The following is a 27,714-nucleotide window of genomic DNA, read 5'->3' on the forward strand; positions in this document are numbered from 1 at the left end:
CTTGTATGCTTTTTTTTTTTTTTAATCTCCTGCAGAGAATAAGCACGGCAACCGGAGATGGGAAGCACTACTGCTACCCCCACTTCACATGTGCAGTTGACACAGAAAACATCCGCAGAGTGTTCAACGACTGTAGAGACATCATTCAGAGAATGCATCTTCGCCAGTACGAACTATTGTAACTAAAAAAAAAACACCATGGAGCCTGTGGTTTTAAACATTTTCTTTCTAGATTTCCTCACGTGAAGTAGAGGAAGATACTACATAGATACATCTGCCTCCTCAGTTTGTTTACTTTGACTAGCCTTTCAACCCAGTCCATGCTTTAGGGGACAATGTGTGTGCTGTAATTTTTTATATGCCACTTCTTTGTCATTCCACTAAGGCCTTTGGCTACCTCTGTTTCCTTCAGTTTGGTTGCATTTTTGTTTATTTATAATTGGGCACAGCCTGCTAATTTTTGTTCAGCAGGTTTGTTGGTTCAAGCCGGTATCTGCTAGCTGGGTGACACCATGGCATACCTATCGTGTGTGTGGGTTCCTTTTCTACCATGACGCTGAAGAGTACTTGATGGATGGGGAGGAAAAAAGAATAATGCACTTTGTTTCAGGGTTATGAAGTACTGCTGAGGATGTATACAAGAGATGTAGCAGCATCACAATATTTATTATTACACTGTCGGAATTTTCTAACATAACTTGAGTTGCAGGTCAACGGGTGAAGTGACCTCCTCTTTTTGAAGCCATTCTTGGCACAGGAAATAGAGTAGATGAGGCACGGGGAAGAGAAGCAATTTTTTTCTGGAGGTCTGGAGCAAGGAGTCTCTACACACCTCAGGCATTTGAATTTAGAGCTACTTTTTTCCGCCTATGGCACCTAGGCAGAAAAATCCACCCTCACTTACATTGTTTCTTCTGTCCACAAATGACCAAATTCGTTTAGATCATTTTTGGGCAACAGTCTTCTCCCTATATATATATAAATATATATACATAATATATATATTTTTTGTTTTATTGCTGGTTTATTATATTGTACAGACTGTAAAGTGTAATATTATTTTGTACACTTTTATTGAAGAAAAATACTTGTAGAAGATCTTTGTGCCTTGATTATGGCTGTACCTGTAAAATGAGCTAAGATGTAAGTATGTTTTTGATTGCGCTGTACAGCTTGATGTCAACTTTACCTACAGCAGAGACTGGCGGGTAAAAAAACTTCTCTGTAGAGTTTAGGGGTTTTCCGATTTATATAAAAAGAAATGCTCTTTAGTATAAAAAAATTATAAATTATGCAAAGTTAGTCATTTACCTTTCCAAGTAAATTATTGCTGCTACCAGAGATACTGCAGCAACATGCCTTTCTCTCAGTCTCAGCTTTAAAAACATGGAAATTGATTCATGTGTCCAAATTGCAACCTGGCGTTGTTTTATGGGAATCAAGGATCTTGTTTTACCTTTAATAACTCTATTCAGTAATCCTTTGGTCATTCATAGACCCTTCACAATGGAACCGATTGTGAAACCTGTAGAAGCACCACTACGTAAAGGCTCTTCGATCTTTGTTGCAATGGCCGCTTTCATTGTGCACACTGAAGGAAAGAAGAAAAGGTGTAACCCTTTGTGTCTGGCCCAAAAGAGAATTACAAGACGACCCTTTTATTTCTCTTAATAAAGAGACCTTAGAAAAATGGTTTTTTATTTTAAATATATCGTAGAATCACAAATATGTGAATATTTCTCAAACTTGAATAGTTTATGCAAATGACATTCACAAAATAAATTGTGGGACAGTACAATATAAAAGCAAGAATTGCTGTAGCAATAAGGCATGCCCTGCTCCGTAATTGTAAGACTGCTTTATATTTTATGCATAGGTGTTATGTCAGAGTACATAGTTTCCTGTGTCCAAAAATAACCTGTACAAACATTTTAAATTTGTAGTTGCAATAACGGATTTAGAAGTATTAGCCAACATAACTTCATAGATTACTTCTCATCTCGATTATCTTCACTGTTATTTTAAATTCAAAAACAAAATTATTCTGAACGCTTCTCAACCACACAATGTGAATGAATTTTTAAATAAGGACAGCATGTTTGTTGTTTATATAAACCCAGACTGTTTTTTGGTTTTGTTTGTTTCTGAAATACTGGACAGGCACAGCGTGGTTGTAATTCTACAGAGGGGTCAAATTAGTAATTTTTTTATTGCAATGCTTCAACACTTGTGGACCCATTCAATGTTTTCCAATAATTCAGTAATACCCTGTTTCCCCAAAAATAAGACAGCCCTGAAAATAAAACCTAGTAGAGGTTTTGCTGAATTGCTAAATAGAAGGCCTCCCGCAAAAGAAAGACCTTGTTTGGAAGCATGCTCCCCCTAGTGGCTGGAAGCTGCAATACCATCCCTGCTGTACGGTAATAATATAATAATAATAATAATACTTTATTTATATTCCGTCCTTCTTGCCCCAAAGGGGACTCAGGGCAGATCACAAGTACACATAGGTCTAGGAACTGCTGTGGGGGATCATTACAGTCTCCAGTTAGTGTGTGGGAACCAGGTACTTTACAACCCTTATTTTTGTGGCCCTGTGTGTGAGGGCCAGTATATTTATTATATATTGACAATGACTGTCCAATATATGATAAATGCTCTCTTTTTTTTTTCAACAATAAATTTGAATTTTCCTCCATGGAAAAATAATACACCTCCCCTGAAAATAAAACCTAGCACATTTTGGGAAGCAAAAATATAATATAAGACACTGTCTTATTTTCGGGGAAACAGGGTTGTAATCATGCATGTTCCTACAACGTTATAAACACTTAACTTCAAGATTCCTACTTCCCTTTTAAGAAAAGGAAAACTGTGGCCCCGTTGGGTGACAAAAGTAGGAGAGTATTTGAAAGGCGACATGCAAGGGGGGTTGCGAATATCTCCCAGTTTTCTCCCCTTCGGTGTGCAACACGGTCTATATACCCTGTATAAGTCAAGTCAGCCAAAGGACTGTCGTGATGCAACTGTCTGCAATGGTTGTGAGATATTGGCATTGATTCATCCATATTCTAAATGTTAATTCATCAGGAAAAATAAGCAGATGAAGAAATTTAGCTTCAGCAATTTGTGTGGCTTAGTTTAATTCCCCCCCCCCTTTCATAAATTCCATCCTAAATACATATGCCGGCAATTCTCTTGGTTAGTCTCAAGTACAGTAAACCCACAGAATCAGTTGTTGAATAAGTTAACTTGTAGTTCTAGTCAGGACGAGCAGGAGGATTTAGACCAGGTGTGGGCAAACTTCGACCCTCCGGGTGTTTTGGACTTCAACTCCCACAATTCCTAACAGCCTCAGGCCCCTTCCTTTCCCCCCTCGGCTGCTTAAATGGCCAAGGGGGAAAAGGAAGGGGCCTGAGGCTGTTAGGAATTGTGGGAGTTGAAGTCCAAAACACCTGGAGAGCTGAAGTTTGCCCATGCCTGATTTAGACCATATTTGGTCAATGCCATTGATCTGTGTAGGACTAGGCTCCAAGTATGTTGTTCTCTGCACAGGACCATTTCCCTTTAGAGCAGTGGTTCACAATCTGTGGGTCCCCAGGTGCTTTGGCCTACAACTCCCAGAAATCCCAGCCAGTTTACCAGGATTTCTGGGAGTTGTAGGCCAAAACACCTGGGGACCACAGGTTGAGAGCCAGTGCTTTAGAAGGACATCTATGTTTGGTTTTTATACTTTTCTATACCTATATGGCCAGGGTCAAAGTTTAAGAAGCCCTGTTTTTGAGAACTTCAGCAAGACTTTTTCGACCTGTGTACAAGGGATACACAAGACCACACATGGCTTATTAGGCACGGACAATCCATGGATCTAAATGGTTCTAAAGGACTTACAAAACTAGGGGGCGCTGGTGCTTTGCTTCTACAGGGTTGCTAAAGTTCCGGTGGTGAAAATTTCAGAACTCCCAACAAAACTTTCAAAATGTCATTATTATTTCGTTATTGGCAATTTTTATAACAGAACCAATTAGGAACTGCCATTTATAACTACCAGAACTTTAGCAACACTGTAGAAGCAAAGCTCCAGTGCCCTCTAGTTTTGTAAGTACTTGAGAACCATGGATTGCCCATGCCTTTGGCTTAATTTAAGCTGCTCAAGAGGCTTGACCTCAGCTTTCGGCTTGGTTGGCCAATACTCCGCAAGCCTGTTAGCAAGGGGTTTTAATGACTGTATCACATGATTGCCATCTTAAACTACTTCATTAATGTAAAGGACTCATCTGAAGTCCCCTATCCCAATAGACTATACAAAAAAACTTACTGTAAAATAACTCTACATCGACTCTGTTGCTGACATCAAGGAAAAGGAGTACCACATGAGATGGTCCTGCAGCAATAACACTTTAAAATTGTTTCCAGTTAGAAAGATTAAGCCTCTAAGCAGTACAGGACACTATTGCAGACACAAGAGGAGGCTTGTAGGACTTACATAGTGTACAGTTACAAAACTTTTAATATACATATTTGATACAAACACTTTAGCAAAGAAAATAAAAACGATTCATTTGATTGTAGAATACAATATTTTTGTACAGCATGAAAACGTTCACAGTTAAATTATTCTGTAGTTAAAAAGTCATATCAATTGTCTAGGAATTTCTGTATGTAAAGGCAAACTTTGCCTTTGGGCTAGCAATTCAAGTACGCATTTGCTGGCATGAATGTAGTCTGATGGACTGTTCTTTAGCTTTGGTGTGTCAGTGACTGATTACAAGTGTCTGACTCTTCATAGTGCTTTATACTTAGTGATTAAATGCTGAACAAAATGGAGCGGAGAGGCGAAAGGCAGAAAGTGAGCTAGTGTGGAGACCACAAGCACAACTCCTGCTGTACAGTAGATCGTAATAACGGTGTTCTCACAGGGAAGAAAGCACTTGTAGAGAGAGAAGTCTGAGGATGTTATGCTGCCCTGAGAAAGAGAAACAACGGTTTAGAAGACTGTGGGCAACGAGCAGCTATAAGATTTAAAGCGGTACCACTGGTAGAAGAGCTCAGTTCTTTTTCACAGCATCAGTGCTTTCAACTGTACTGCAAACAAAGAGACTGGGGACCTCCTCACATTAGAGAATGCATCCACTTTAAATCTTGTTTTTGCCTCCTGCAGAATTCTGGGGCTTTTAGTTACTTATTTTATTTATCGTATCAGGAGTGAACCGAGGATACAATTGTAATGTATTTAAAAAATAAACAAACCCTACAAAGTTTAAAAACATGGCATTCTATTAAATGTCCTTTGTAGCTGGCCACTTGGAGTGCCTCTGGTGTTGCTATAAAAAGGTCCTCCATTGTGCGTGCAGCAAGGCTCGGGCTGCATTGTAATAGGTGGTCTGTGGTTTGCTCTTCTCCATACTCGCATGTCGTGGACTCCACTTTGTGGCCCCATCTCTTAATGTTGGCTCTGCATCTCGTGGTGCCAGAGCACAGTCTGTTCAGCGCCTTTCAAGTTGTCCAGTCTTCTGTGTGCCCAGGGGGAAGTTTCTCATTCAGTATCATCCATGGTTTCATGTTTTAGCCTGCCACTTTTGGACTCTCACTTACTGAGGTGTTCCTGCAAGTGTCTCTGTAGATACTAGAAAACTATTTCTTGATTTAAGGCGTTGGCTTGCTGGATGATAAAGGCTCCTTAAACTACAAACCCCTGAATTCTCAGAGGTAGCAACTGGATTTAAAGTGAATTCATTCTCTAGTGTGATGAGGTCCCTAGGACAGTTTGGAAACCCTTTATCCTAAACACTCTGCTGTTAAGCACCAGGATAATATTGAGCCATGTGAAGGAATTATGTTCCCAAATAAGATCACAGAAGCTTGAAATAGTAATATAGACAGGTTCAGACCACATTGCAGTTACTAGCCACAGTCCAACAATGAACTAGACCCTCCCTTTTGAGCACATTGATATCAGTGTGATTGAAGGGTGCTTTAGCTGTGTTGGAAACTGGCCATTTGCATCTGGGGGACCACATTTTTGAGAGGCAAGACCAGATTAGCAATGTTCTTGTAGTATTTGAGGGAAGGAAAATCACAGATAATCTAGGCCATCTATATTTCAGAGTGGTGGAAAAATGTCATTCTGAAGTAAATTGGACTGTTGGTAAGTTATCATCCCAAACAAAACTGAAGAGGCAATATGTTTTCCAAGCAGAAATGTTTAACACTTGTGTTATTTGCTGAGTCACAAAGACCTTTTATACATGAATTTCAAAAACGGTCCCGACAGAGAACCAATTTGCCCTTCCCATGCACAAGAGGATGGAAAACTAAACATAGAGTTGGTTTTTTGAAAGTAGAGATGTTCATGTTTTAAAACCAGGAAACTTTTTGTGTTTCAGGTTAATCTACTGAGAATTGTGATGACCTAGTATACCCAAAATAAGCTAACTGTGAAATAGGTTCGCCTGAATAGAATTTTGCTGCCCTATGAGATATATAGTTTGCACTTTTGAAAGATGAAAGAACCATGCAGATAAGATATGGTCTTGTGGTTAAATCAGCCAAGCAAAAACAAGTCTTAATACTGTTTGTTGCGGACTACTGATGATTGTTGCAGTCAAATTGTTTACACTGCATCCTCTTTATAGAAACATACGAAAGATGCTTGTATTTAGAAATCGTTATTAAAAACTTACAAAAATGTCTTTGCACTGTACAAGCTGGATGGCTCCCCGAGTATGTACTTTATAAAGCGGGTGCTTTGTACTCAACGTAAGTGTACTTTTGGAGAGATCGGGAGGAGCTGTTTTGTTTTGCTTTTTTACAGGTAGCATCAGTCTGAGAAAATAGCTGATTGCTATGTTGATTTATATTATAAAAAAAAATTATCTGAGAAAATAAAAAAAATATTTAAATTTACCATTATGAAACTAGGATTGTTTCTGTTCCTCCAGCTGAACGAGGGAACGCTGATTTCTGGGACTTTCCCATTATGCAATACTTCGCAGGCACTGTGGGTGTGTCCACTCAGGATCAGGCGAGGATGAAACCACCATAGCAACTGCAATGGAGAAGGACATTGCAGACACTGAGAAGTCCCTCAGTTCAAAGAAACATTGCCATGTAACATGAAAAGCAATACATACTCTTAGTTACACCTCAGTTATTTTAATTAATACAAACGTGCTGTATATTGGGTTGCTGTGAGTTTTCTGGGCTGTATGGCCATAACATTTCACCCACATCTATGCCAGGGACCCTCAGAGGTTCTGAGGTCTGTTGGGAACTAGGCAAGTGGGGTTTATATATCTGTGGAATGCCCAAGGTGGAGGGTGCCAGCAGAAACGGATTGCAGTTTAGCCGAAATACACAAGTCTAATACCTGCCAGGACATTAACAAGGATGGCGTCAGACTAACTTTCTCGACACAGGCCCCTTCCACACAGCTGAATAAAATCCCACATTTTCTGCTTTGAACTGGAATATATGACTGTGGACTCAGATAACCCAGTTCAGAGCAGATATCGTGGGATATTCTGGGTTATATGGCTGTGTGGAAGGGCTCACAGCTACTCCTTCAAAGAAAAGCCTAGTTTGGTGCATTAACCAACTTAGCCTGTAAACATATGAGATATGCAACAGGGCCACTACTGAAAATGACCAATTCCAGTTGGGATCAAGGAGTTTTTCAGATATCCTTGACTCAAGCCATTCAGGTCAACGATGGTAAATACCAGGGAGTAGGATCAAATGCAAAAGCATACCGGAAGCCAGTTTAAATACTAGTTACATACATAATGGCTTCTAAAGCACAAGGAACCACAGCTAACCATTTTGCATCATCTGTGGCTTCCGAACCCTTTAAGGACAACACCTTGCAGAGTCAATTCTTGCCAGAAATCTCATCGGTTCATTCAAGAGGAATTAGTTCTCAGAGCGACACCACCACAAAGCCATGAGAAAAGATATCCATTATTGTACATTGATGATGCCACCACAAAGGCACAATTACTACATATAACAAAAGAATGGGATGAAATCTGGGAAGCATAAGTTCATCAAGGTATGTATGACTGGGAATTATATCATCTTGAAGCCCTTTAAGCTGGTTTGATGATCATAACCATACATATACAACACACACCTATTTATAGTCACAATTTATAATAATATAAGAAGATTGGGTTGCTATGAGTTTTCCAGGCTGGATGGCCATGTTCCAGAAGTATTCTCTCCTGATGTTTCACCCATATCTATGGCAGGAATCCTCAGAGTTTGTGAGGTCTGTTGGAAACTAGGACAGTGAGGTTTATATATCTGAAATGTCTACAGTGAAAGAAATACCTCTTGTATACTTGAGGCAAGTGTGAATGTTGTAACTGACCACCTTGATTAGTATTTAATTGCCTTTTAGCTTCAAAAACTGCTTGCTTCCTGCCTGGGGAATCCTTTCCCCTATTTTTACAGTGTTGCTCTTTGTTTACAGTCCTGATTTTAGAATTTTTAAAATATTTTTGACAATTTCAACTGAAAGGAAGAAAACCTGGAAAATGAATAAAATCTGGCTAGCAGTATTTTTTTTAAAAAAAACTTTAAAATCAGGAGAGTAAATAAAGAGGAACACTAAAAAGGGGGGAATTCCTGACATGAAACAACCTGGGCCAGCTAACACCTCCTAATAAAGGATTCCCCCAAGCAGGAAGCAGCTAGGCTTTGAAGCTGCAAGGCCATTTGTTGCTAATCTAGGTGGCAAATTGCAACATTCACACTTTCCTCCAGCAGACGAGAGTTCTTTCTCCCACCCTGGACATTCCACAGATATACAAACCTCACTTGCCTAGTTTCCAAGAGACCTCACAACCTGAGGATGCTTGCCATAGACGTGGGCGAAACATCAGGAGAGAATGCTTCTGGAACATGGCCATACAGCCCGGAAAACTCACAGCAACCCGGTGATTCCAGTCATGAAAGCCTTAGACTACACATAGGAAGAGGATTATTCTACAGAAAGTATTCCCACTGCTACCTAATTGTCAAGGATACCTGTACATCTTTGAGAAAAATGATAGAAAGCTGGATTAAAAGTATGAGGTTCAAAGAAGATGGAACCTACCTTTTGGGAAGCTTCCTGAGAAACCACATCATACCTCTCTCTAAAAAGGTCATTCTTTTCCTCCAGAGGAGCAGAATCCTCCCCTGTACATTTTGCATCACTTCTTCTATACAAAGGATAATGCTGAAAGGATTTTAAACAAGAATTAAACCATCCAATAAATGTAGGCTAAAGAAAGTGGAAGTCTACCCCACCACTCTATCATAATCTCTCAACACACCTGTAACAGGATTGGAGCCGAAGGTGGAAGTCTATCCGCGTCGTGGCACCTTTTCCTGTTCTGATTTTGTTCCTGTCAACCATCAAGCAAAATTTGGTTTGCATCCTATATTACGTTTTAGAAGATCAAATGAAAGAAGGTTGTTTCTAAGGTTTCAGAGGAAGAACAGAAGAAATAACAACATCAGATCTAGACAAGGATGAGGCCATGCTTATATCCTGCTCCAAAGTTGAAAAGTTCCAAAAACAGAAAATGGCTGCTTGCTGAAAGCCTGAATACTGAAAGGTTAATAGCTGTGGGGTGCTTTCACCATGTTTTATGCCGTCCCCCTGGGGTTCAGATAAGTAAAACTGTTAGAGGGATGTTGCCATATTCTAAAAATATTCAAGATGCAATCCCTGTAGCCATTCAGCAATCTGGATGTATCACTGTCTAGCAGCTGATTCTATCAAAGGCAATTGCTAATGCAATAGGTTGCATTCTATGTTCCGGCGGTTGTCAAGGTACCCAGGTCCAGATACTGCCACTATTTGCAACTGCTACAATTACACATGGATCCCAGTTTAGCAACCTCTTCCTGCCTTCCCACATGTTATTCCTTCAAAATGATTCTCATAGGTAATCAATGGAATAAGCCTATTTCCCAACATTAAGTAAAACAGCACAACCTTGTAAGCAGGGAGAAGCACGAGAAGATTTAAACACTATTTGCATAATGGAAGTTTACAACAGAGGCTTTTTTAGATTATGTTTTATACAATGATTCCCAGCATCCCCCAACTACTATGATAGTTGGAATCTAATAATAATAATAATAATAATAATAATAATAATAATAATAATAATAGAAACAACTGGAAACGATACGAGGATTTAAAGATCTGACTGTAAAGACTCTGGCACAAACCATTAAAAGTCCCAGTGGTGATTGGCACACTGGGTGCAGTGCATAAAGACCTTGGCCTGCACTTAAACACAATCGGCACTGACAAAATTACCATCTGTCAGCTGCAAAAGGCCACCCTACAGGGCATTATTCGCCAATACATCACACAGTCCTAGACACTTGGGAAGGGTCTGACTTGTGATCCAATAAACAACCAGCATAGTGATCTTGTTTGCTGTGTACTAATCTTGTGTTTCAAATTAATAATAATAATAATATTTTTATTTCCCGCCACCATCTCACAGGCCCAACACAACATAGTTTACCAACTAAAAATACATTTAAAAACATAACAAACATATAACAATCTAATTAAACAAATAAAAACAACATTAAAATGAATCTGAATCTACAAATAGATAACTTTTCTAAGGCACTGCAATTCCTAGGAAAGACCCCCAAACAAAAGCCTTAATTAAGCAAGATGATCTGAGCATTGCAATGCAGTCATTTGTTGCCCTGGCTAATCTTCTTTCAGAAGCTAAGTATATCCTTACCTGCAGTGAGCAGTTGAGTTTGTGGGAGAGTTCAATTAGCTTTGCTTCTGCATTTTTGCAAATCATGCAGCCATCGCCCTCCAGCGCAACACTGTTCACCAGAACAAAGCTAAAACAGAGGAATGTAAACATGAAATGACTAATTTAGGTTTTATTTATTTTACTGGATTTGCTCATGACTAAATCAAGATCCAACCAGATATATCTGTAATAAAGAGATGCGATGCTCATTCCAAACAAAAATAAGGTATAGTATTTTTTGAAATCAATTTTCAATATTAAAACATGGTTCTCATGTTCTCTCTCTACCTTCTCTTCTCCCAGCTAAATATCCCCCTGGAGGAAAGGAAGAAGGAAAATGAGAAGGAAGAGAAGTATGGAAGGAAGACTAGAAGGGAATGGAGGGAGGGAGAGAGGGAGGAAAGAGAGAAGGAAGGAAAGACAAAAGGGAAGTTATGAAGGAGAAAGAGGGAGAGAGGAGAGGAGGGAGGGAAGAGGGAAGGAAGGACGAAAGGGTGGAAGGGAAGGAAGGATGAAAGGAGAAAGAGGGAGGGAAGGAAGGGAGGGAGGAATGGAGGATATAGGATGCTGAGAGAGGAGGGCTTAAGAAAAGGGCCCAAGAGGCCGCATCCGAACCCCAGGCCTGGGTTTGCCCATTCCTGGTGTAAGAACAACAAAGCTCCTCAGTATGGAAGATGGAGTGACAGCACCCACCTAACCCCCCCCCCCAAAAGGCCAGAGTCAAGCACAGCCTTCAGATGCCAGAGATGGAAAAAGATGGGAAGCCTTTACCTCTGTTTATGTACTGCTTATGTTTGTTAATTGCATAACGACACTAAATGTTTGTCGTATAGGTGTACAGTAACCTGCCCTAAGTCCCCTCGGGTAGATAGGGCAGAATATAAATTATTATTATTATTATTATTATTATTATTATTATTATTATTATTATTATTGGAGGATCATTGCCCCAACCTCAGATTTTGCTACAATTAATTTAAAGGTGAGACTGCTTCTCCTTCCAAGGATGATCCATTGACCCACCTGTAATTCAGCATACAATAAAAAAAAAGTATAACTGCTTGAGCTGCACGATTATTATTATCTACAAATGCATGGTTTTGAAACATTGGGAAGGCGGAAAATGCAGCTTGTGTCCATTGCAGCTGGAGGTATGCTTATGACACAATTGTCAAAGCAAATCTCCTGCTCTGGCGTTACAATCTTCTCTTGAAAAGTAGAAAATGATCCTAAGATAAAGAAATCTATTCACAATAATTTCAATTAGAGCAGACTAGGGTACAACCATTATGAAACTGGTATCCTTCTGTAAATGCTATCAAGATGATCCTAAAGATCGCAATGTGACAAAAAACAGAAGTTGTACTTACTTTATCCCTTTTCGAGTTATCAATTTTTCTGAAGAGAAGTTGAAAACTTTAGAAAAGCGCTCCAATTTGAATGCAGTCATTCTGTGTACAATGATAAAAAGAGCATTAATAACAGAAAGCATATTCTATTCAAGAATAGCGTACTTGCATCTCTTGCTTGCGAATGAAGGACCGCCAAACCCTGGAGTACTCTAGCAAACTCTAGATGGAATTACCGTCTTTCTGAAATAGGGTGCAAAAAATAAAACTGCCTTGCAAATGCCATCCTATTAAAAAGAAAGTGAAGTATGGCTAATGGGTTTTGTATTGAAGTACACCTATGGTGACTAAGGCCCCATCTACATTGCCATTATAATGCAGATTGAAATGTATTATATTAGTCTACACTGGTCATATAATCCAATTAAATGGTGTCATGTGAATCTACACTATATAAGGCAAAGGTTTCCCCTTGACATTAAGTCTAGTTGAATCTGACTCTGGGGGGTAGTGCTCATCTCCATTTCCGAAGAGTCAGCATTGTCTGTAGACACCTCCAAGGACATGTGGCCAGCATGACTGCATGGAGTGCCACTATCTTCCCATTAAAGTGCCCCCTATTGATCTACTCACATGTGCATGTTTTTGAACTGCTAGGTTGACAGAAGCTAACAACGGGAGCTCACTCTGTCCCACAGATTTGAACTGCCAAACTTCTGGTCAGCAAATTCTGCAGCTTAGCAGTTTAATCTGCTGCACCACCGAAGTCTCACTATATAATGATGATGATGATGATGATGATGATGATGATGCTTTCTTTATAACCTGCCCATCTCCCCAAGAGGACTCAGGACGGTTTGCATTATAATACAATCTGCATTATAATGGCAGTGTAGATGGGGCCCCAGATTCAAATGGCCATTTCACCAAAATGTCACTGAGGTGTTCATTGCCATCACTCAGCCCAACATACTTCACAAGCTATTCTTAAGGATAAAAACTGAGAGGAAGACCATGAATGCCACCTTGAAACTCTTTCAGAAATGAAGGATGTAACGGAAACAAAGATTTGAGATAGGCCTGTCTTTCATTACCTTTAATTACACAATCCAATCTTCCCTTTTACTAAATTATTGCTTGTCAAGACAGATCTGCCTTGGTTCACTTTGTTTCTCTCTGCCTTGTACAAAAATACCAGGACTGACCTTGACTGGTTTGATACAGATGAGAGTAAGACTAGTTGGCCTTGGTATTTCACATCTAAACACAAACCAGTGCAGAATAGTACACAATAGACAACAAAGAAGCTTTAGGGTGGTTCACTGGACAAACCTTATTCATGTCATAGGAGGAAAGAAAACTGCCAGGAGTAGAGACCATTAGGATGGTTCTACATTAGTCAAAGCAGCATCTTTCCCTTCCCACTGCCTTTCAAAGTTGAAATGCTATTTTGCTGTGGTATCAAATCCACGATCTTTCTGATCATTCCCAGCTTTGCACTGAATCCCACCAACTTTTTAAAAAATACTTACTCATAATGAAAGCCAATGTCATGATTGCCAACAATCACAATTAGTTCAGTTTGGGCTGGATGCCTAAACATTTTCTGAAAGCGTCTCACATCATTCGACCAGGCCTGCAGGAAAATGTGCAATGATTCTGAGATTGTATAACCCAATTTAAACTGGTATTACATTTTGTCACTCACTAGATACTGCTGCTTGTTCCATGTCTCTAGAAACTATCACAAGCAGGAAAACACCAATCTGGTAACTTCAGCAATGTCCAGAAACTTATGAGTCTAATGGTATTTGGATGGCCACTGACTCTTTAGAGAACTGCTTCCTAAACCGTGAGTCCCGGACCCTTAGCTCAATGTTGGGGTCATGAAAAATATGGCAATAATAAAAGGTTTCTGAACACTATCAATTTATACAAATGTTCGCAATGAAGTGCAGTGCTTATAATAGACCCTACATAAAATGCTTCAACTGTACTTCATAAAAAGAAAATCAACCTGTTTAGCAAGTCTTGCATATGCTGATTTGTTGGAAATACTTGAGCATAAGCCAACCCAAATATAAGCCGAAGCACCTAATTTTACCACAAAATCTGGAAAAACATATTGCCTCGAGTATAAGCTGAGGGTGGGAAATGCACCAGCTACTGGTAAATTTTAAAATAAAAATAGATACCAATACAATTACATGAATTGAGGTACCGGTAAGTTAAATGTTTTTGAATATTTACATAAAATTGTATTTTAAGATAAGACTGTCAACTCTGATTAAACCATTATTCTAACTTTCTTCAATGTAAATGTGCTTAAGTATTCTTCCAATAATAATAGAGTAAAATAATAATATAATAGAGTAAAATAATGAAAGTAATAAACATAATAACAGAGTAAAATAATGTAAATGTAATAACAAATGATAGAGTAAAATAATAAAAGTAATAATAATAAAGTAAAATAATAACCAATAATAATAGAATAAAACAATAAATGTAATAAAATAATAATGAGTAAAATATAACAATAATAATAATAATGAGTAAAATAATGTAAAAGTAATAAAAAATAAAATAATAAATGCAATAAAAATAAAGTAAAATAATAAATAAACTTGACTCGAGTATAACCCAAAGGGGGCTTTTTCAGCCTTAAAAAAAGGGCTGAAAAAACTCTACTTATAATCTAGTATATATGCATTAGCAATAAATGTTTTAATTACTACCTATTGGGTTGAAGTGGAAAAGTTTTAAGAAGCCCTGTTTCAGAGCACTGCATCTCAGGCTATCTTACATAGTGGGACTGGCAATTATTATTATTTTCAGAATGCCTTGGGCCAACATCTTATTTGTGTCCATTGGCCACAACTGTTTATTTCTCTTCTCAACAGGTATTAGCTTGGAGTAGAACTGCTTTAGAGAAACCAACCAACCACAAAACATTTTATTTAGCACTTATAAAATAATGCAAACACAGATTGTTTCCACATTTTTGTGCAAAACCTGGTGTTTCGGTAGCCCTTATAAAATATGGCATTGGGTTTATTTATTACAGATATTAAGAAGAATAACTGGTTACTATATAAATTCATGTATAAGTCAACTTCATGTATACACTGAGGCAGCTTTGGAGAGCAAAATTATGGCTATTTCTAAGGATTGAAAAATTAATTAGAAATTAGTATTTGTGCAAAAAGACTACAAGCTCCATTCTGGTTTTGCATTCAGAATCAATCTCTGGGCTCAGAATTCTTTAACTTTAAATGTATTTACTTTGCTCCTGTTTCTAGCTAGTGTGGCATGACCTTCTAGTCCAGGGGGCCTCAAACTTTTTACACAGAGGGTCAGTTCACGATCCCTCAGACTGTCGGGGGGGGGGGGCAACTATAATTTGAAAAAAACATGCACACTGCACATATCTTACATGCAAAAAACACACGAAAGAACAATACAATATTGGAAATGAAGAACAATTTTAACCAACACAAATAGACCAGTATTTCAATGGAAAGTATGGGCCTGCTTTTGGCTGATAAGAGAGTCAAGTTAATTAGGATTGTTGTTGTTGTTGTTGTTGTGTGCCTTCAAGTTATTTTAGACTCAGGGTAACCCTAAGTCTGAAGTTTAGGGCGGATGGTGAGTAAATGGCCTTGGAGGGCCATATCTGGCCCAAGGTTTGGTTTGGGGATCCCCGTTCTAGTACAAAACAAAAGAGACTGGATAACTCCTAGGCCTGTGCACTTCTGCTTTTGCTAGTTCGCAGAACTGCATTTGATCTCCAGCTTTGTTGTTTTTTTTCAAGAAAGCTCTGTTTGGTTTCAAGAACACTAACCTGCAAAGAGCTCCACTTTCCCTCATCAAAGACATCTCCAAGGATAAAAACTATTTCTGGCTGCAGAAGCCAGAGGGCAGTTTGGAAAGCTCTCTCCATTTGCCATTCTCTGAAAGATAAAAACATGGAAGACCCATATATCCAAGTTAGTACTACAAAACAGGGCCAAAGCTTCAATTCTGAACTCCTGTATTTGAATACTCCCAGACTCCAACTCCTCCACCAATCGCAAATGTGTATTAATTAGTAAAAAAAATTACTGTAGTAAAATACTACTAGAAGGCATTTGATCATCACCCATGTGACTCATGAAGTCTACTTAAGACTGACTGAACACCAAATATATTTAATCTACTAAAATTTCTAAATAAGAAAACCTTCTTAAATTCTTATGAAATTAAACATGTAGCAGACTAGGCATTTAATACATTTTGGAGGTAAAACATAAGTATACATATACATATACAGTATTGGGTTTATAAAATTGTTTTATTTCTGAAAATCATATAGATAACAAAGCATTACAATACAAACCTTGACATTCTTGAAATCAATATAGATGACTATTTACAGTTTTTGTAACTAAGTTACATGTTCAGTTTGTATGTCAATATAGATCAATTACTTTCCCCTACATATATAGTATTTATTTATTGTGTCAGACGCAAATTGAGGGTACAGTTAACATGTATTTAAAACAAAAACAAAGTTAAAAACTTGGCATTATGCTACATGTCCTTTGACCAGAAGCTAGCCACTTGGGAGTGCCTCTGGTGTCACTGTGAGAAGGTCCTCCATTGTGCATGTGGCAGGGCTCAGGTTGCATTGTAGCAGGTGGTCTGTGGTTTCCTCTTCTCCACACTCGCATGTTGTGGACTCCACTTTGTAGCCCCATTTCTTAAGGTTGGCTCTGCATCTCATGATGCCAGAGGAAAGTCTGTTCAGTGCCTTCTGAGACGCCCAGTCTTCTGTGTGCCCAGGAGGGAGTGTCTCATTAGGTAACAGCCATGGATTGAGGTTCTGGGTTTTAGCCTGCCACTTCTGGACTCTCACTTGCTGAGGTGTTCCTGTGAGTATCTCTGAAGATCTTAGAAAGCTATATCTTGATTTAAGGTATTGGCATGCTGGCTGATATCTAAACAGGGGATGAGCCAGATATGTCACTGCCTTGGTCCTTTCATTATTGGCTGTGATTTCCCGGCAGATGTCAAGTAGTGCAATACCAGCTAAACCAGGCATCTTCAAACTGCGGCCCTCCGGCTGTTTGGGCCTTCAACTCCCAGAATTACTGACAACTGAACAAACCCGTTAGGGTTTCTGAGAGTTGGAGGCCCAAACAGCTAGAGGGCTGCAGTTTGAGGATGCCTGAACTAAACAGTATAATTTCTCCAGTGGTATTGAGCATAGACGTCCTGTGATAATGCGACATGTCTCATTAAGAGCCACGTCCACTGTTTTAACGTGGTGAGATGTGTTCCACAATGGGCATGCATATTCAGAAGCAGAGTAGCAAAGAGCCAGGGCATATATCCACACTGTGTCTGGCTGTGATCCCCAGGTTGTTCCAGTCAGCTTTCACAGACATATACAGTATTGTTATCATATTACTGAAGCTGGAATTGGTACATTTCTACCAACTCTTGACTCAATCCAAAATTGTTTTTCACTCCAATTCCAGAACTCAAATGCTGACTTCAGTTCTGCTGAAAGGATTAAGAGCCAAAGGGAGTGAGGCAAAAGTGCAAAGAACTTGATGTTTTTTCTTTGTCATTGTTAGAGAAGGCTTTTCTAAGTAAATAAATGCAGAGCAGATGCTCTAGATCACTGCTTCTTAAGCTGCAGATTCTAACCCCAAATGGGCTTCCCCTTCTTAGCTCAATGTTGGGATCACAAAAAGTTGACAACAAGACAAAGTTTCTGAATGCCACCTATTTACAAAAATCTGTTAGCAACAACGTGCAGGAAGCAGAAAATGCTTCAGCTGTACTTCATAAAAAGGAAAATCAGCCTTGCAAATGCTGATTTGTTTCCATTAAATGTTAGATGTCTTTACCTATTACAGTATATTGGAGCCCTTGGTGACACAATGGGTTAAACCCTTGTGCCAGCAGGACTGAAGACCGACAGGTCATAGGCTCGAATCAAGGGATGAGCTCCTTTTGTCAGCTCTAGCTCCCCATGTGGGGGCATGAGAGAAGCCTCTCAAAGGATAGCAAAACATCAAAACATCAGGGTGTCCTCTGAGCATTGTCCTTGCAGGCAGCCAATTCTCTCACACCAGAAGTGACTTTCAGTTTCTCAAGTCGCTCCTGACACACACAAAAAACCTATTAGATATACCTATATACCTGGAGTCACTTAAAAATTTCTCAGTCCAAAGGGGGTCACGACTGGAAGAAATTCAAGAAGCCCTGCCCAAGGCTACAAGCCATTCAGAGTCCCAGCAGGTAAACCAAGCTTATCAACGTTGTACAAAAGTTCCTGTACCATTTTTATCTAGGAACTTTCCATATAGATGTTATTTCATCAAAGTTTTAGGTCAGAAAGCTAGATGAAATTGATCCTAGATGCTTCTATGATTCTAGATCTGTTCAAAGCTTGACCTCTAATCCTTCACCCATAGCAGATGCCAGTGTAAGACAAATAGCTCGAAAATACAATGCCCTCCACTTCCTTTCTACCTCTGACAACTCAAGGACTGGAAGGGAAGCAGCAAATCTCTGCAGCCCAAGGACATTAAGGCACTGCCTGATTCCCCTGTCAAACCACTCCTCAGCTTTCACTCTGGCTTTTGGCAGCAATTTATTTTATTCTACTTTGCTAAAAATACAGTTATGATCAAGTGAACTGACTTGTACACATTTATACTTCTTTATACAAAATCATTAAAATGGAAAGCAAAAGGATCATCTCTGAAGGTCATCTCTCAGATATGCAATTATCATCGAAGTGCAGATTTTCCGTATTTAAAGTGAGTGCTCTCACCATGAGTTGATACCTTTATTTGATCATAGTTTATTTTTAATCTTATAGGCTTACATTTTCCATGTTTAGTTTGTATATTGAAAAACCTTTCTCTCTCACACACACACACAGATTTTTTAAAAGATTTTTTTGTTGCTGAAATCAATTATGAATGCAGCAAAATGCTGAACAATGACAGATCTCAGGTTGCAAGCAAACGAAATGCACTCAGCAGTAATCCACGTGACGAACTGTCAAGTGGGGCAGCATCCATGGTCACCTTCCTTCCTCTAACTCACTGCATACATTGGAACTATTTCTTCAAAATAGTCTAAAGGAAAGCCTAATAGAGGCAGAATAATAATGCTGCCTTTCTGCTTGTCTGAATGATTAGCTGGCCCATTCAGCCAAAAGACAATGTTCTGATCAAACCCAAATCTACAACCATGATTAATGTGTATGATGATTGACTGGTTCCTCCTCACTTCCACAGCCAGATGAGGAAGTGTAAACTCACAGTACCCATATATTCCGGCATATAAGACGACTGGGCATATAAGACGACCCCCAACTTTTCCAGTTAAAATATAGAGTTTGGTATATATTCACCGTATAAGACTACCCCTCTTCCAATGCACACCAAATAAAAAATTAAAAAGCATCAGATTTGATTTCAGTATGGTATTTTTTCTATTACTGTACCCCCTTCTCTGCCTCTCAGATCTTGCACATGCGCACCTGCACCACTTCACTGCAGTCTTCAGGAGCGAGATCTGAGAGGCAGAGGAGGTGGTATGGTAATAGGATACAAGGACGGGCCATATAGGTAAAAGAGGTGTGTTTGTCTGGGCCCAGAGCCACTCTATCTCTTATTTCCATACCCCGGGTGCCTCAGAAGCGTGCAGCTTGCTCTGCCCTTCACTTACACCTTCCCGGTGAGGCGCCCCTTCACCTCACCATTGGGACCGCATTAAGTCCACGAATCCTAATGAATGGATTTTCTTCTACCGTACTTGTGCAGCGTCGTCCTTAATGCTTTCATACAGTCGCTGCATACGGCAGGGACACGGCCATTGCCATTTTTGAGCTTCTCCCCACCATATGCGGCAACCACAGATTCTCCAATCCAAGTGGAAATTTCAGCACCCACTCTATAAGATGACTCCCAGCGTATAAGACTACTCCCGCGTATAAGACCCCGCGTATAAGACAACCCCTGACTTTTGAAAGATTTTCTTGGGTTAAAAAGTAGTCTTATACACCAGAATATACAGTAGATATTTCCCATATACCTCAACACAACACTCAGATTAGCATAATCTGCAAATAAATAATTTAAGAGGAAGCGCTCTTATTTGGAAGGTATACAAATAAAGTCCACACATTTTGTAATGAGGGAATTCTTATATATAGCTTGTAAGATCTTGGCTAGTAACATCTATTGGGTGGGCCTGAGAATAGTAACTGCCTCACTGTGGGTGCATCTACACTGTAGAATTAACACAGTTTGACACCACTTTAACTGCCAAGCTCAATGCTTTCAAGTCCTGGCAGCTGTAGTTTTACAAGGCCTTTAGCCTTCTCTGCCAAAGTGCTGGTGCCCCAACCCCAACTGCTACCCCCAGGGTGATGATGATGATGATGATGATGATGTGAAGGTTTATATAAAACCTAATTTATTTATTTAGAACATTTGTATCCCGTCCTATTCTCAACCTCTAAAGAGGGACTCAGGGTGGTTTCCAACAATATAAAAACACCACTAAAATACACAATTACATAAAATGATAATAAATATACATTTAAAAACAGCTGTAAAACATCCTGCAAACCAGCCAAAAATGCGATCTATAAGATCTCATCTACCTAACTGGTTTAACCCTCACAATTACATGGTTTAATTTTAAAAAAATCTATTCCTATACAGTTGTTGTTATTATTATGTTTATTTGCATGCAACCTTCTCTTTCCATACGGAGATTCATATTAGCATGCTGAATCGTTTAATGTGCTTTTTGGTTCTAATACTAATTTTATTCCTTAAATTATTTTAAAATAAAACGCAGGGAACAAAATCAACCTCTGTACATGGCATACATTGACTTTGCAAAGACACAGTGAATCACAGTGCTCTCTGGACCATCCTCCAAAAAATCTGGTGCCCTGATAAGTTTGTAAACATCCTGCGGCTCCTCCACAATGACATGATGGCAACAATCTTGGACAGCATTGGCTCCCAAAGTGACCCATTTAAAGTAAAATCAGGTGTCAAGCAGGGATGTGTTATTGCCCCAACCTTATTGTCCATCTTTGTCACTATGATACTTCATCTTGTTGATGGGAAACTTCCCACCGAGTGGAAATCGTCTATCAGATAGATGGCAAGCTATTTAACCTCAGCAGACTGAAAGCCAAAACCAAAATCACAACATGTTATAGAACTCCAATGTGCCGATGATAACATAGTCTGCGCATTCAGAAGACCTACAAGGCATTCTAAACACCTTTGCAGAAGCATATAAAAAGTTCACCCTGTCACTGAATATCGAGAAAACCAAAGTACTCTTCCAGCAGTTACCAACCAATCCCTCTGCAATACAGAAATACAGCTTAATTGTGTAATAGTATAAAATGTTGACCATTTCCACTATCTTGGCAGCCACCTCTCCACAAAAATCAACATTGACACTCAAATACAACACTGCCTGAGCTCTGCAAGTGCAGCATTTTTCCGAATAAAGCACAGAGTGTTTGAGGACCGGAACATCTTTAGGGAAACCAAGGTGCTTGTTTATAAAACTATTGTTCTCCCAACCCTGCTATAGGCCTATGAAACCAGGACCGTCTACAGACGTCACACAACTCCTGGAACAATTCCATCAATTCCAACAATTCCAAAAATCCTGCAATTCTCTTGGGAAGACAGGCGGACAAATGTCAGCGTGCTTGAGCAAAGCAAAGACCACTAGCATTGAAGTGATGCTCCTACGCCATTAACTCCAAAAGCGGTTCGTGGGGATGAGAGACAGGGCCTTCTCGGCAGTGGCCCCGTCTGTGGAACTCTCTCCCTAAGGATATCAGATTGGCCACCTCCCTCCTGTCCTTTAGAAAACAACTGAAGACCTGGCTCTAGGGCCAGGCGTTCAATTAGAGGCCAGCGGCAATAGGAAAAGGAAAGTTGGATTTTTGCGACATGGATTCTCCCGGCTTGGCTTGGTTTTACTGGCACGTAAATCAATTAATTTATTGTTAAATTTTATTGATGATGTACAATGTTTTAAAATGATTTTATTGTGAGTTGTAGTTTTTATGGTATTTATGTTGTTAGCATCCTCTGATGCTCGCGTGAGGCCGCGCTGAGTCCCCCTTGTGGGGAGAAGGGCGGGATATAAATATATGAAATAAATAAATAAATAAATAAATAAACTGGCCACATTGTCCAAATGCCCGATCACCATCTCCCAAAGCCGTTTCTATACTCACAGCTCAAAAACAGAAAACAGAATGTTGGTGCACAGAAAAAGAGATTTAAAGATGGGCTTAAAGCTAACCTTAAAAACTGTGGCATAGACACTGAGAACTGGGAAGCCCTGGCCCTTGAACGCTCTAAATGGAGGTCAGCTGTGACCAGCAGTGCTGTAGAATTCAAAGAGGCACAAATGGAGAAATGAGCCAAGAGGAAGGCGCCTCAAGCCAACCCTGACCAGGATTGCCTTCCACCTGGAAACCGATGCCCTCACTGTGGAAGAACATGCAGATCGAAAATAGGGCTCCACAGTCACCTACGGACCCACCGCCATGACACTGCACTTGGAAGGCCATCATACTTGGGACAACGAGGGATTGCCTAAGTAAGTAAAATAAGATGCACTAATTTTATTGCATACCAGCCTAAGGTTGTTGGAGAAAGGCTGAGGTATATTTTATTTATTCCATTATTCAGTTCTTGTGGGTTTTTTCGGGCTATATGGCCATGTTCTAGAGGCATTTCTCCTGACGTTTCGCCTGCATCTATGGCAAGCATCCTCAGAGGTAGAGGTCTGTTGGAATTAGGACAAATGGGTTTATATATCTGTGGAATGGCTGGGGTGGGGCAAGGAGCTCTTCCCTGCTGCAATTAGGTGTGAGTGTTTGGCTAATCACCTTCATTAGCATTTGAAGGCCTGCTTGAACCTGGGAAAGCCTGTTACTGGGAGGTGTTAATCTGTGCCTGGTTTCTTCCTCTCTGTTGTTTAGCTGTTATAATTTTAGAGTTTTTTAATACTGGGAGCCAGATTTTGTTCATTTTCATGGTCTCTTCCTTTCTGTTGAAATTGTCCACATGCTTGTGGATTTCAATGGCTTCTCTGTGTAGTCTGACATGGTGGTTGTTGGTGTGGTCCAGCATTTCTGTGTTTTCAAATAATATGCTGTGTCCAGGCTGGTTCATCATATTATTGATGAACCAGCCTGGACACAGCATATTATTTGAAAACACAGAAATGCTGGACCACACCAACAACCACCATGTCAGACTACACAGAGAAGCCATTGAAATCCACAAGCATGTGGACAATTTCAACAGAAAGGAAGAGACCATGAAAATGAACAAAATCTGGCTCCCAGTATTAAAAAACTCTAAAATTATAACAGCTAAACAACAGAGAGGAAGAAACCAGGCACAGATTAACACCTCCCAGTAACAGGCTTTCCCAGGTTCAAGCAGGCCTTCAAATGCTAATGAAGGTGATTAGCCAAACACTCACACCTAATTGCAGCAGGGAAGAGCTCCTTGCCCCACCCCAGCCATTCCACAGATATATAAACCCATTTGTCCTAATTCCAACAGACCTCTACCTCTGAGGATGCTTGCCATAGATGCAGGCGAAACGTCAGGAGAAATGCCTCTAGAACATGGCCATATAGCCCGAAAAAACCCACAAGAACTGAGTGATTCCGGCCATGAAAGCCTTCGACAATATATTCCATTATTTCTTTTCAATTTATACAGCAAATGAATATAAGTCGGTAAACACTGCCATAATGAAAGTATTATGATATCATAACACACTCAAACTTTATAATATTTACGTAATCATTTTCAGTATCAAACTTTAAAACCATTTGGGCCTCGGGGCATATTTCAGTTCCATTACCAATATGTCATTTAAAAAAAGAAAATAATAAAAGTTATATATTCCTTTTAAAATGAGCTGCAGCTTTTTACTCATTACGTTGTCTGTTCTTTCACTTCTTAGGACACCTATATTGGAAGTTTTAATAGTATTCCCATTGCATTTAAAATAACAAATCTGGAGGCCCATATTCAATCAATCTACAAGCCTTTCATTGACTCACAGCCATGATTTCTAAACTCACAACAAACTTTGGGCCCTTCCAGACAGGTCCTACATCCCAGGATCTGATCCCAGGTTTTCTGTTTATCCCAGATTATCTGGTAGTGTGCACTCATATAATTCAGTTTAAAGCACAAAACCTGGGATCAGATCCTGGGATAAAGGGCCTGTCTGGAAGGGTCCTAAGCCTAAGTACTAATCCATAATACATATGGAAATATTATTTAGTTCCTTACCTCCTTAGCTTGTCCAACCAGTGTCCGTTGATCTCACCAAGCAGATGAGGATCTGCTAAAAACATTGCTTTCAAGACAAAATCCATCTTCTGGCCACCAGCCCTTGGAGACCGACCTTTCAGATGTGGCCAGTGACATCGAATGATGACTATGTAATAAATTAAGAATTCGCAGAAGAGGAATACAGAAAGTGCAAACCACAAAAGTTTCAGAGTAAAAGCACCCCTTTTTCTCCAAAACAACCTGTTTACAACACCCAAGCTCCTCAATGCCATCTCCGTTTACAATTAGTTTTTTTCTCCCCAGAGATGACACCTATTTGGGATGGCAGGTAAAATAAGCCATTCAAGAAGCTCTTCCCATCAATCAGGAACCCTGTAAGAGGCACAGAAAACAATATTTTATAGGTAATGTACTAAACACAGATCTTAAATGTATAGTCACGACTCATTTATACATCCCTATAACTCTAGTATTCAACTGAGAGTACAGAAAAGTGACTGAACATGAAACACTAGAGCTTATATCCAATTGTCCAGCAGACACATTGAAGCAATGCAATTTAAAAGAGTGTTGGTTTATAAATTTCCTATTGATTAAACTGGTTTACTTTAACCGTAACCAGTAACTGTTTTGTATGTGTTTTAATAGTGTTTTATCTTTTGTTTTAATGATGTTGTACCCTGCCTCAAGCTGCAAGGAGAGGAGGGCAATACAGTTATTATTATTATTATTATTATTATTATTATTATTTTACTGACAAAAAAACACAATATATCACAGCAAATGAGATACATATGCTGGATTTTATATCACAAAATCACAAGTCGAACACTTCCCAAGCGTCTAGGACTGTGTGATGTATTATTATTATTATTATTATTATTATTATTATTATTAGGACTGTTATTGTTATTATTATTATTATTTTTAGGACTGTGTGGTGTATTATTATCATTATAAGTCTAAGTTACTATAAGACTCAACTACACGTACACCTACATTTAAACTATGCACATAATAATAATAATAATAAATAATAAATAAATAAAATTGAAAATATGTGTATTTGTTGTATCCACTTACACAGACAGGTTCCTCCCTCCACAAACAGCCCTAAACTCCTACTCAGGAGACACCAAAGGCCCTCCCTCCAATGACATTTCAGAATATAGTGAGCGCCATGAACATGTACAAGAACCCTGCCAATGTCCTCCAGAAACGCCATACTGCCTCTCATACAAGTAAATGCTTTCATCTGGGGGCAATTTCATCCTAGATTTTGTGTTTTTCCTCCACCACAGACATCCCAGTTTCCTTACTCTCAATTGATGTGGAATTTGCATGACTCCGCCCACTGCCTCTCCCATAACCCTTTCCTATATTTTTCTATGGCACATAGGAAACAGGGGAATTTATCAGCAACTGAACATACTAGAAAAGTTTGGGGAGAAATCACCTTGATTCATAAGAGTTGTAGGTACTAAGATGTATAGTTCTCCTGCAATCTAAGAACTCTGAATTCCACCAACGATGGACCTGGAACTAACTTGATACACAGAAGTCCCATAACCACCTGAAAATACTGCTGGGGTTTGCAGAAATTGACCTTGGTTTTGGGAGTTGTAGTTCAACTGCAGCCAGAGAAATAATGACCCCTACTGACAATGGACAGGGACCAAACTTGGCACAGAAAAGCCCCATGACCACCTGAACATATTGCAGGGGTTTGTGGGAACTGATCTTGGTTTTGGGAGTTGTAGTTCACCTGCATCCAGAAAGCACTGAAACCAACCAATGATGGATCTGGACCACACTTAACTGTTATTATTTAATATCCCCAAACAAACAATACCTTCTAATAACCCAGGCACTGCTGGGTCCCCAAGCTAGTATAAGAATATAAGAAACACATAATGATGTTATACACTGCCTCGAGATGCTGGGAAAAGTGGATAATACATTTTATTATTATTATTTGAAACACAACAAGATTAGTACACAGCAAACAAGATCACTATGCTGGATGTTATATTGGATCACATGTTGGAAACTTCCCAAGTGTCTAGGACTATGTGATGTATTGGCGAATAATGCGTGCACATCCCAGTAAGGTGGCCTTTTGCAGCTGACAGATGGTAATTTTGTCAGCACCGACTGTGTTTAAGTGCAGGCCAAGTTCTTTTGGCACTGCACCCAGTGTGTGATCACCACTGGGACCACCTTGACTGGCTTGTGTCAGTGTCTTTGCAGTTCGATCTTTAAATCCTTGTATTATTATTATGGTCCTAAGTTACATAAGACTCAACTACATGTACACCTGGTCTCTATTACCAGAATTATTTTAAATGTGAGTATGCACACTGGTCCCTGTAAGAATGCTTAAGGAATATCAAAGTGGTCAGCACTGAATTCCACCCTGATCTGCCACATTTTGAAGAAAATACTACACATTAGCTAAGGGTGCATCTACACTGTAGAATTACTGCAATTCGACGCCACTTTAAACTGGCATGGCTGGATGTTAAGGAATCTGGAGACCTGAAATTTGGTGAGACACCCGCAATCTTTGGCAGACTTGTAAAACTACAACTCTTACAATTCCACATACATGGCAGTTACAGAGGTATCAAACTGAATTAAATTCTACAGTGTAGATGCACCTCATGCTGTTAAAAGCAACCAGAGACACAACAATCTCTCCCTGCATACCTGGGGTGCATCTACATGGCAGAATCAATGCAATTTAACATTTCTTCCATAGATTTGTTAAACTAGTGTCAAACTGCGTTAATTCTACAATGTAGATGCACCCTTGGAAAGACAGCTCGTCAGCACAAAAGGAAACCATGCCAGGCTCTTAAATTTTGGAAAGCAAAGACAGAAAGGGGAAGCGAGGTCTATCTCACACTCCAAGGTGGTAATACTCACCTTTGCGGGAAGGACAACTGCAACCAAAACAAAGCCATCGCTTGCGAGGCTGGCCAATCAGAAGAACTCTTAAGCGCCTCCCAGCTCCATATGGACTCCGCGCCGGAAGGAATAGACTGCGAAGAAAGTCCTCTGTTTGTGTTGCACGTGCTACGCCTCGCTCCTGCGCCTTGGACGACGCTTCCCGGCTCACCCTCCCGCGCGGCGGAGTGGCTCAGCGCACTCTTCCAGCAGGAGACAGCATCCCTACAGGACCAGGAAATGCATCCG

General features: G+C 39.6%; 2 protein-coding genes across 4 annotated transcripts in view; one reads left to right on the top strand and one right to left on the bottom strand.

The window, feature by feature from the left end:
- GNAL (G protein subunit alpha L) overlaps positions 1–6,907 on the top strand; it is a 161,775-nt gene extending 154,868 nt beyond the window's left edge. For both annotated transcript variants that reach the window (XM_060775029.2, XM_060775030.2), the window contains exon 12: positions 36–6,907. In XM_060775029.2, the coding sequence (XP_060631012.2) occupies positions 36–182 (147 nt within the window). In that variant the 3' untranslated portion in view covers positions 183–6,907. The remainder of the gene's footprint in view (positions 1–35) is intronic.
- Positions 4,488–27,714, bottom strand: MPPE1 (metallophosphoesterase 1). Of its 2 annotated transcripts, XM_060775027.2 has the most exons (10): positions 27,445–27,714; positions 24,514–24,888; positions 15,978–16,086; positions 13,666–13,769; positions 12,155–12,235; positions 10,764–10,872; positions 9,321–9,392; positions 9,101–9,223; positions 6,908–7,048; positions 4,488–4,966 (listed from the first exon to the last, which is right to left on the bottom strand). In XM_060775027.2, exons 2-10 carry the CDS (start codon positions 24,786–24,788, stop codon positions 4,784–4,786), a joined length of 1,197 nt encoding a protein of 398 aa, XP_060631010.2. In that variant the 5' UTR covers positions 24,789–24,888; positions 27,445–27,714; the 3' UTR covers positions 4,488–4,783. The 2 variants fall into 2 exon arrangements, with proteins under 2 accessions (XP_060631010.2, XP_060631011.2); XM_060775028.2 differs by lacking the exon at positions 24,514–24,888.

Source organism: Anolis sagrei, chromosome 4 (assembly GCF_037176765.1).
Source record: "Anolis sagrei isolate rAnoSag1 chromosome 4, rAnoSag1.mat, whole genome shotgun sequence".
In the NCBI taxonomy this organism is placed as follows: domain Eukaryota; kingdom Metazoa; phylum Chordata; class Lepidosauria; order Squamata; family Dactyloidae; genus Anolis; species Anolis sagrei.

Coding starts and splice junctions, on each gene's coding strand:
- MPPE1 (XM_060775027.2), bottom strand. CDS start 24,788: ATGGCATTGAGGAGCTTGGGTGTTGTAAACAGGTTGTTTTGGAGAAAA. Junction 9,393..10,763: donor AACTCAACTGCTCACTGCAG/GTAAGGATATAC, acceptor GATGGTTGACAG/GAACAAAATCAGAACAGGAA. Junction 7,049..9,100: donor CTCAGGAAGCTTCCCAAAAG/GTAGGTTCCATC, acceptor TCTCCATTGCAG/TTGCTATGGTGGTTTCATCC.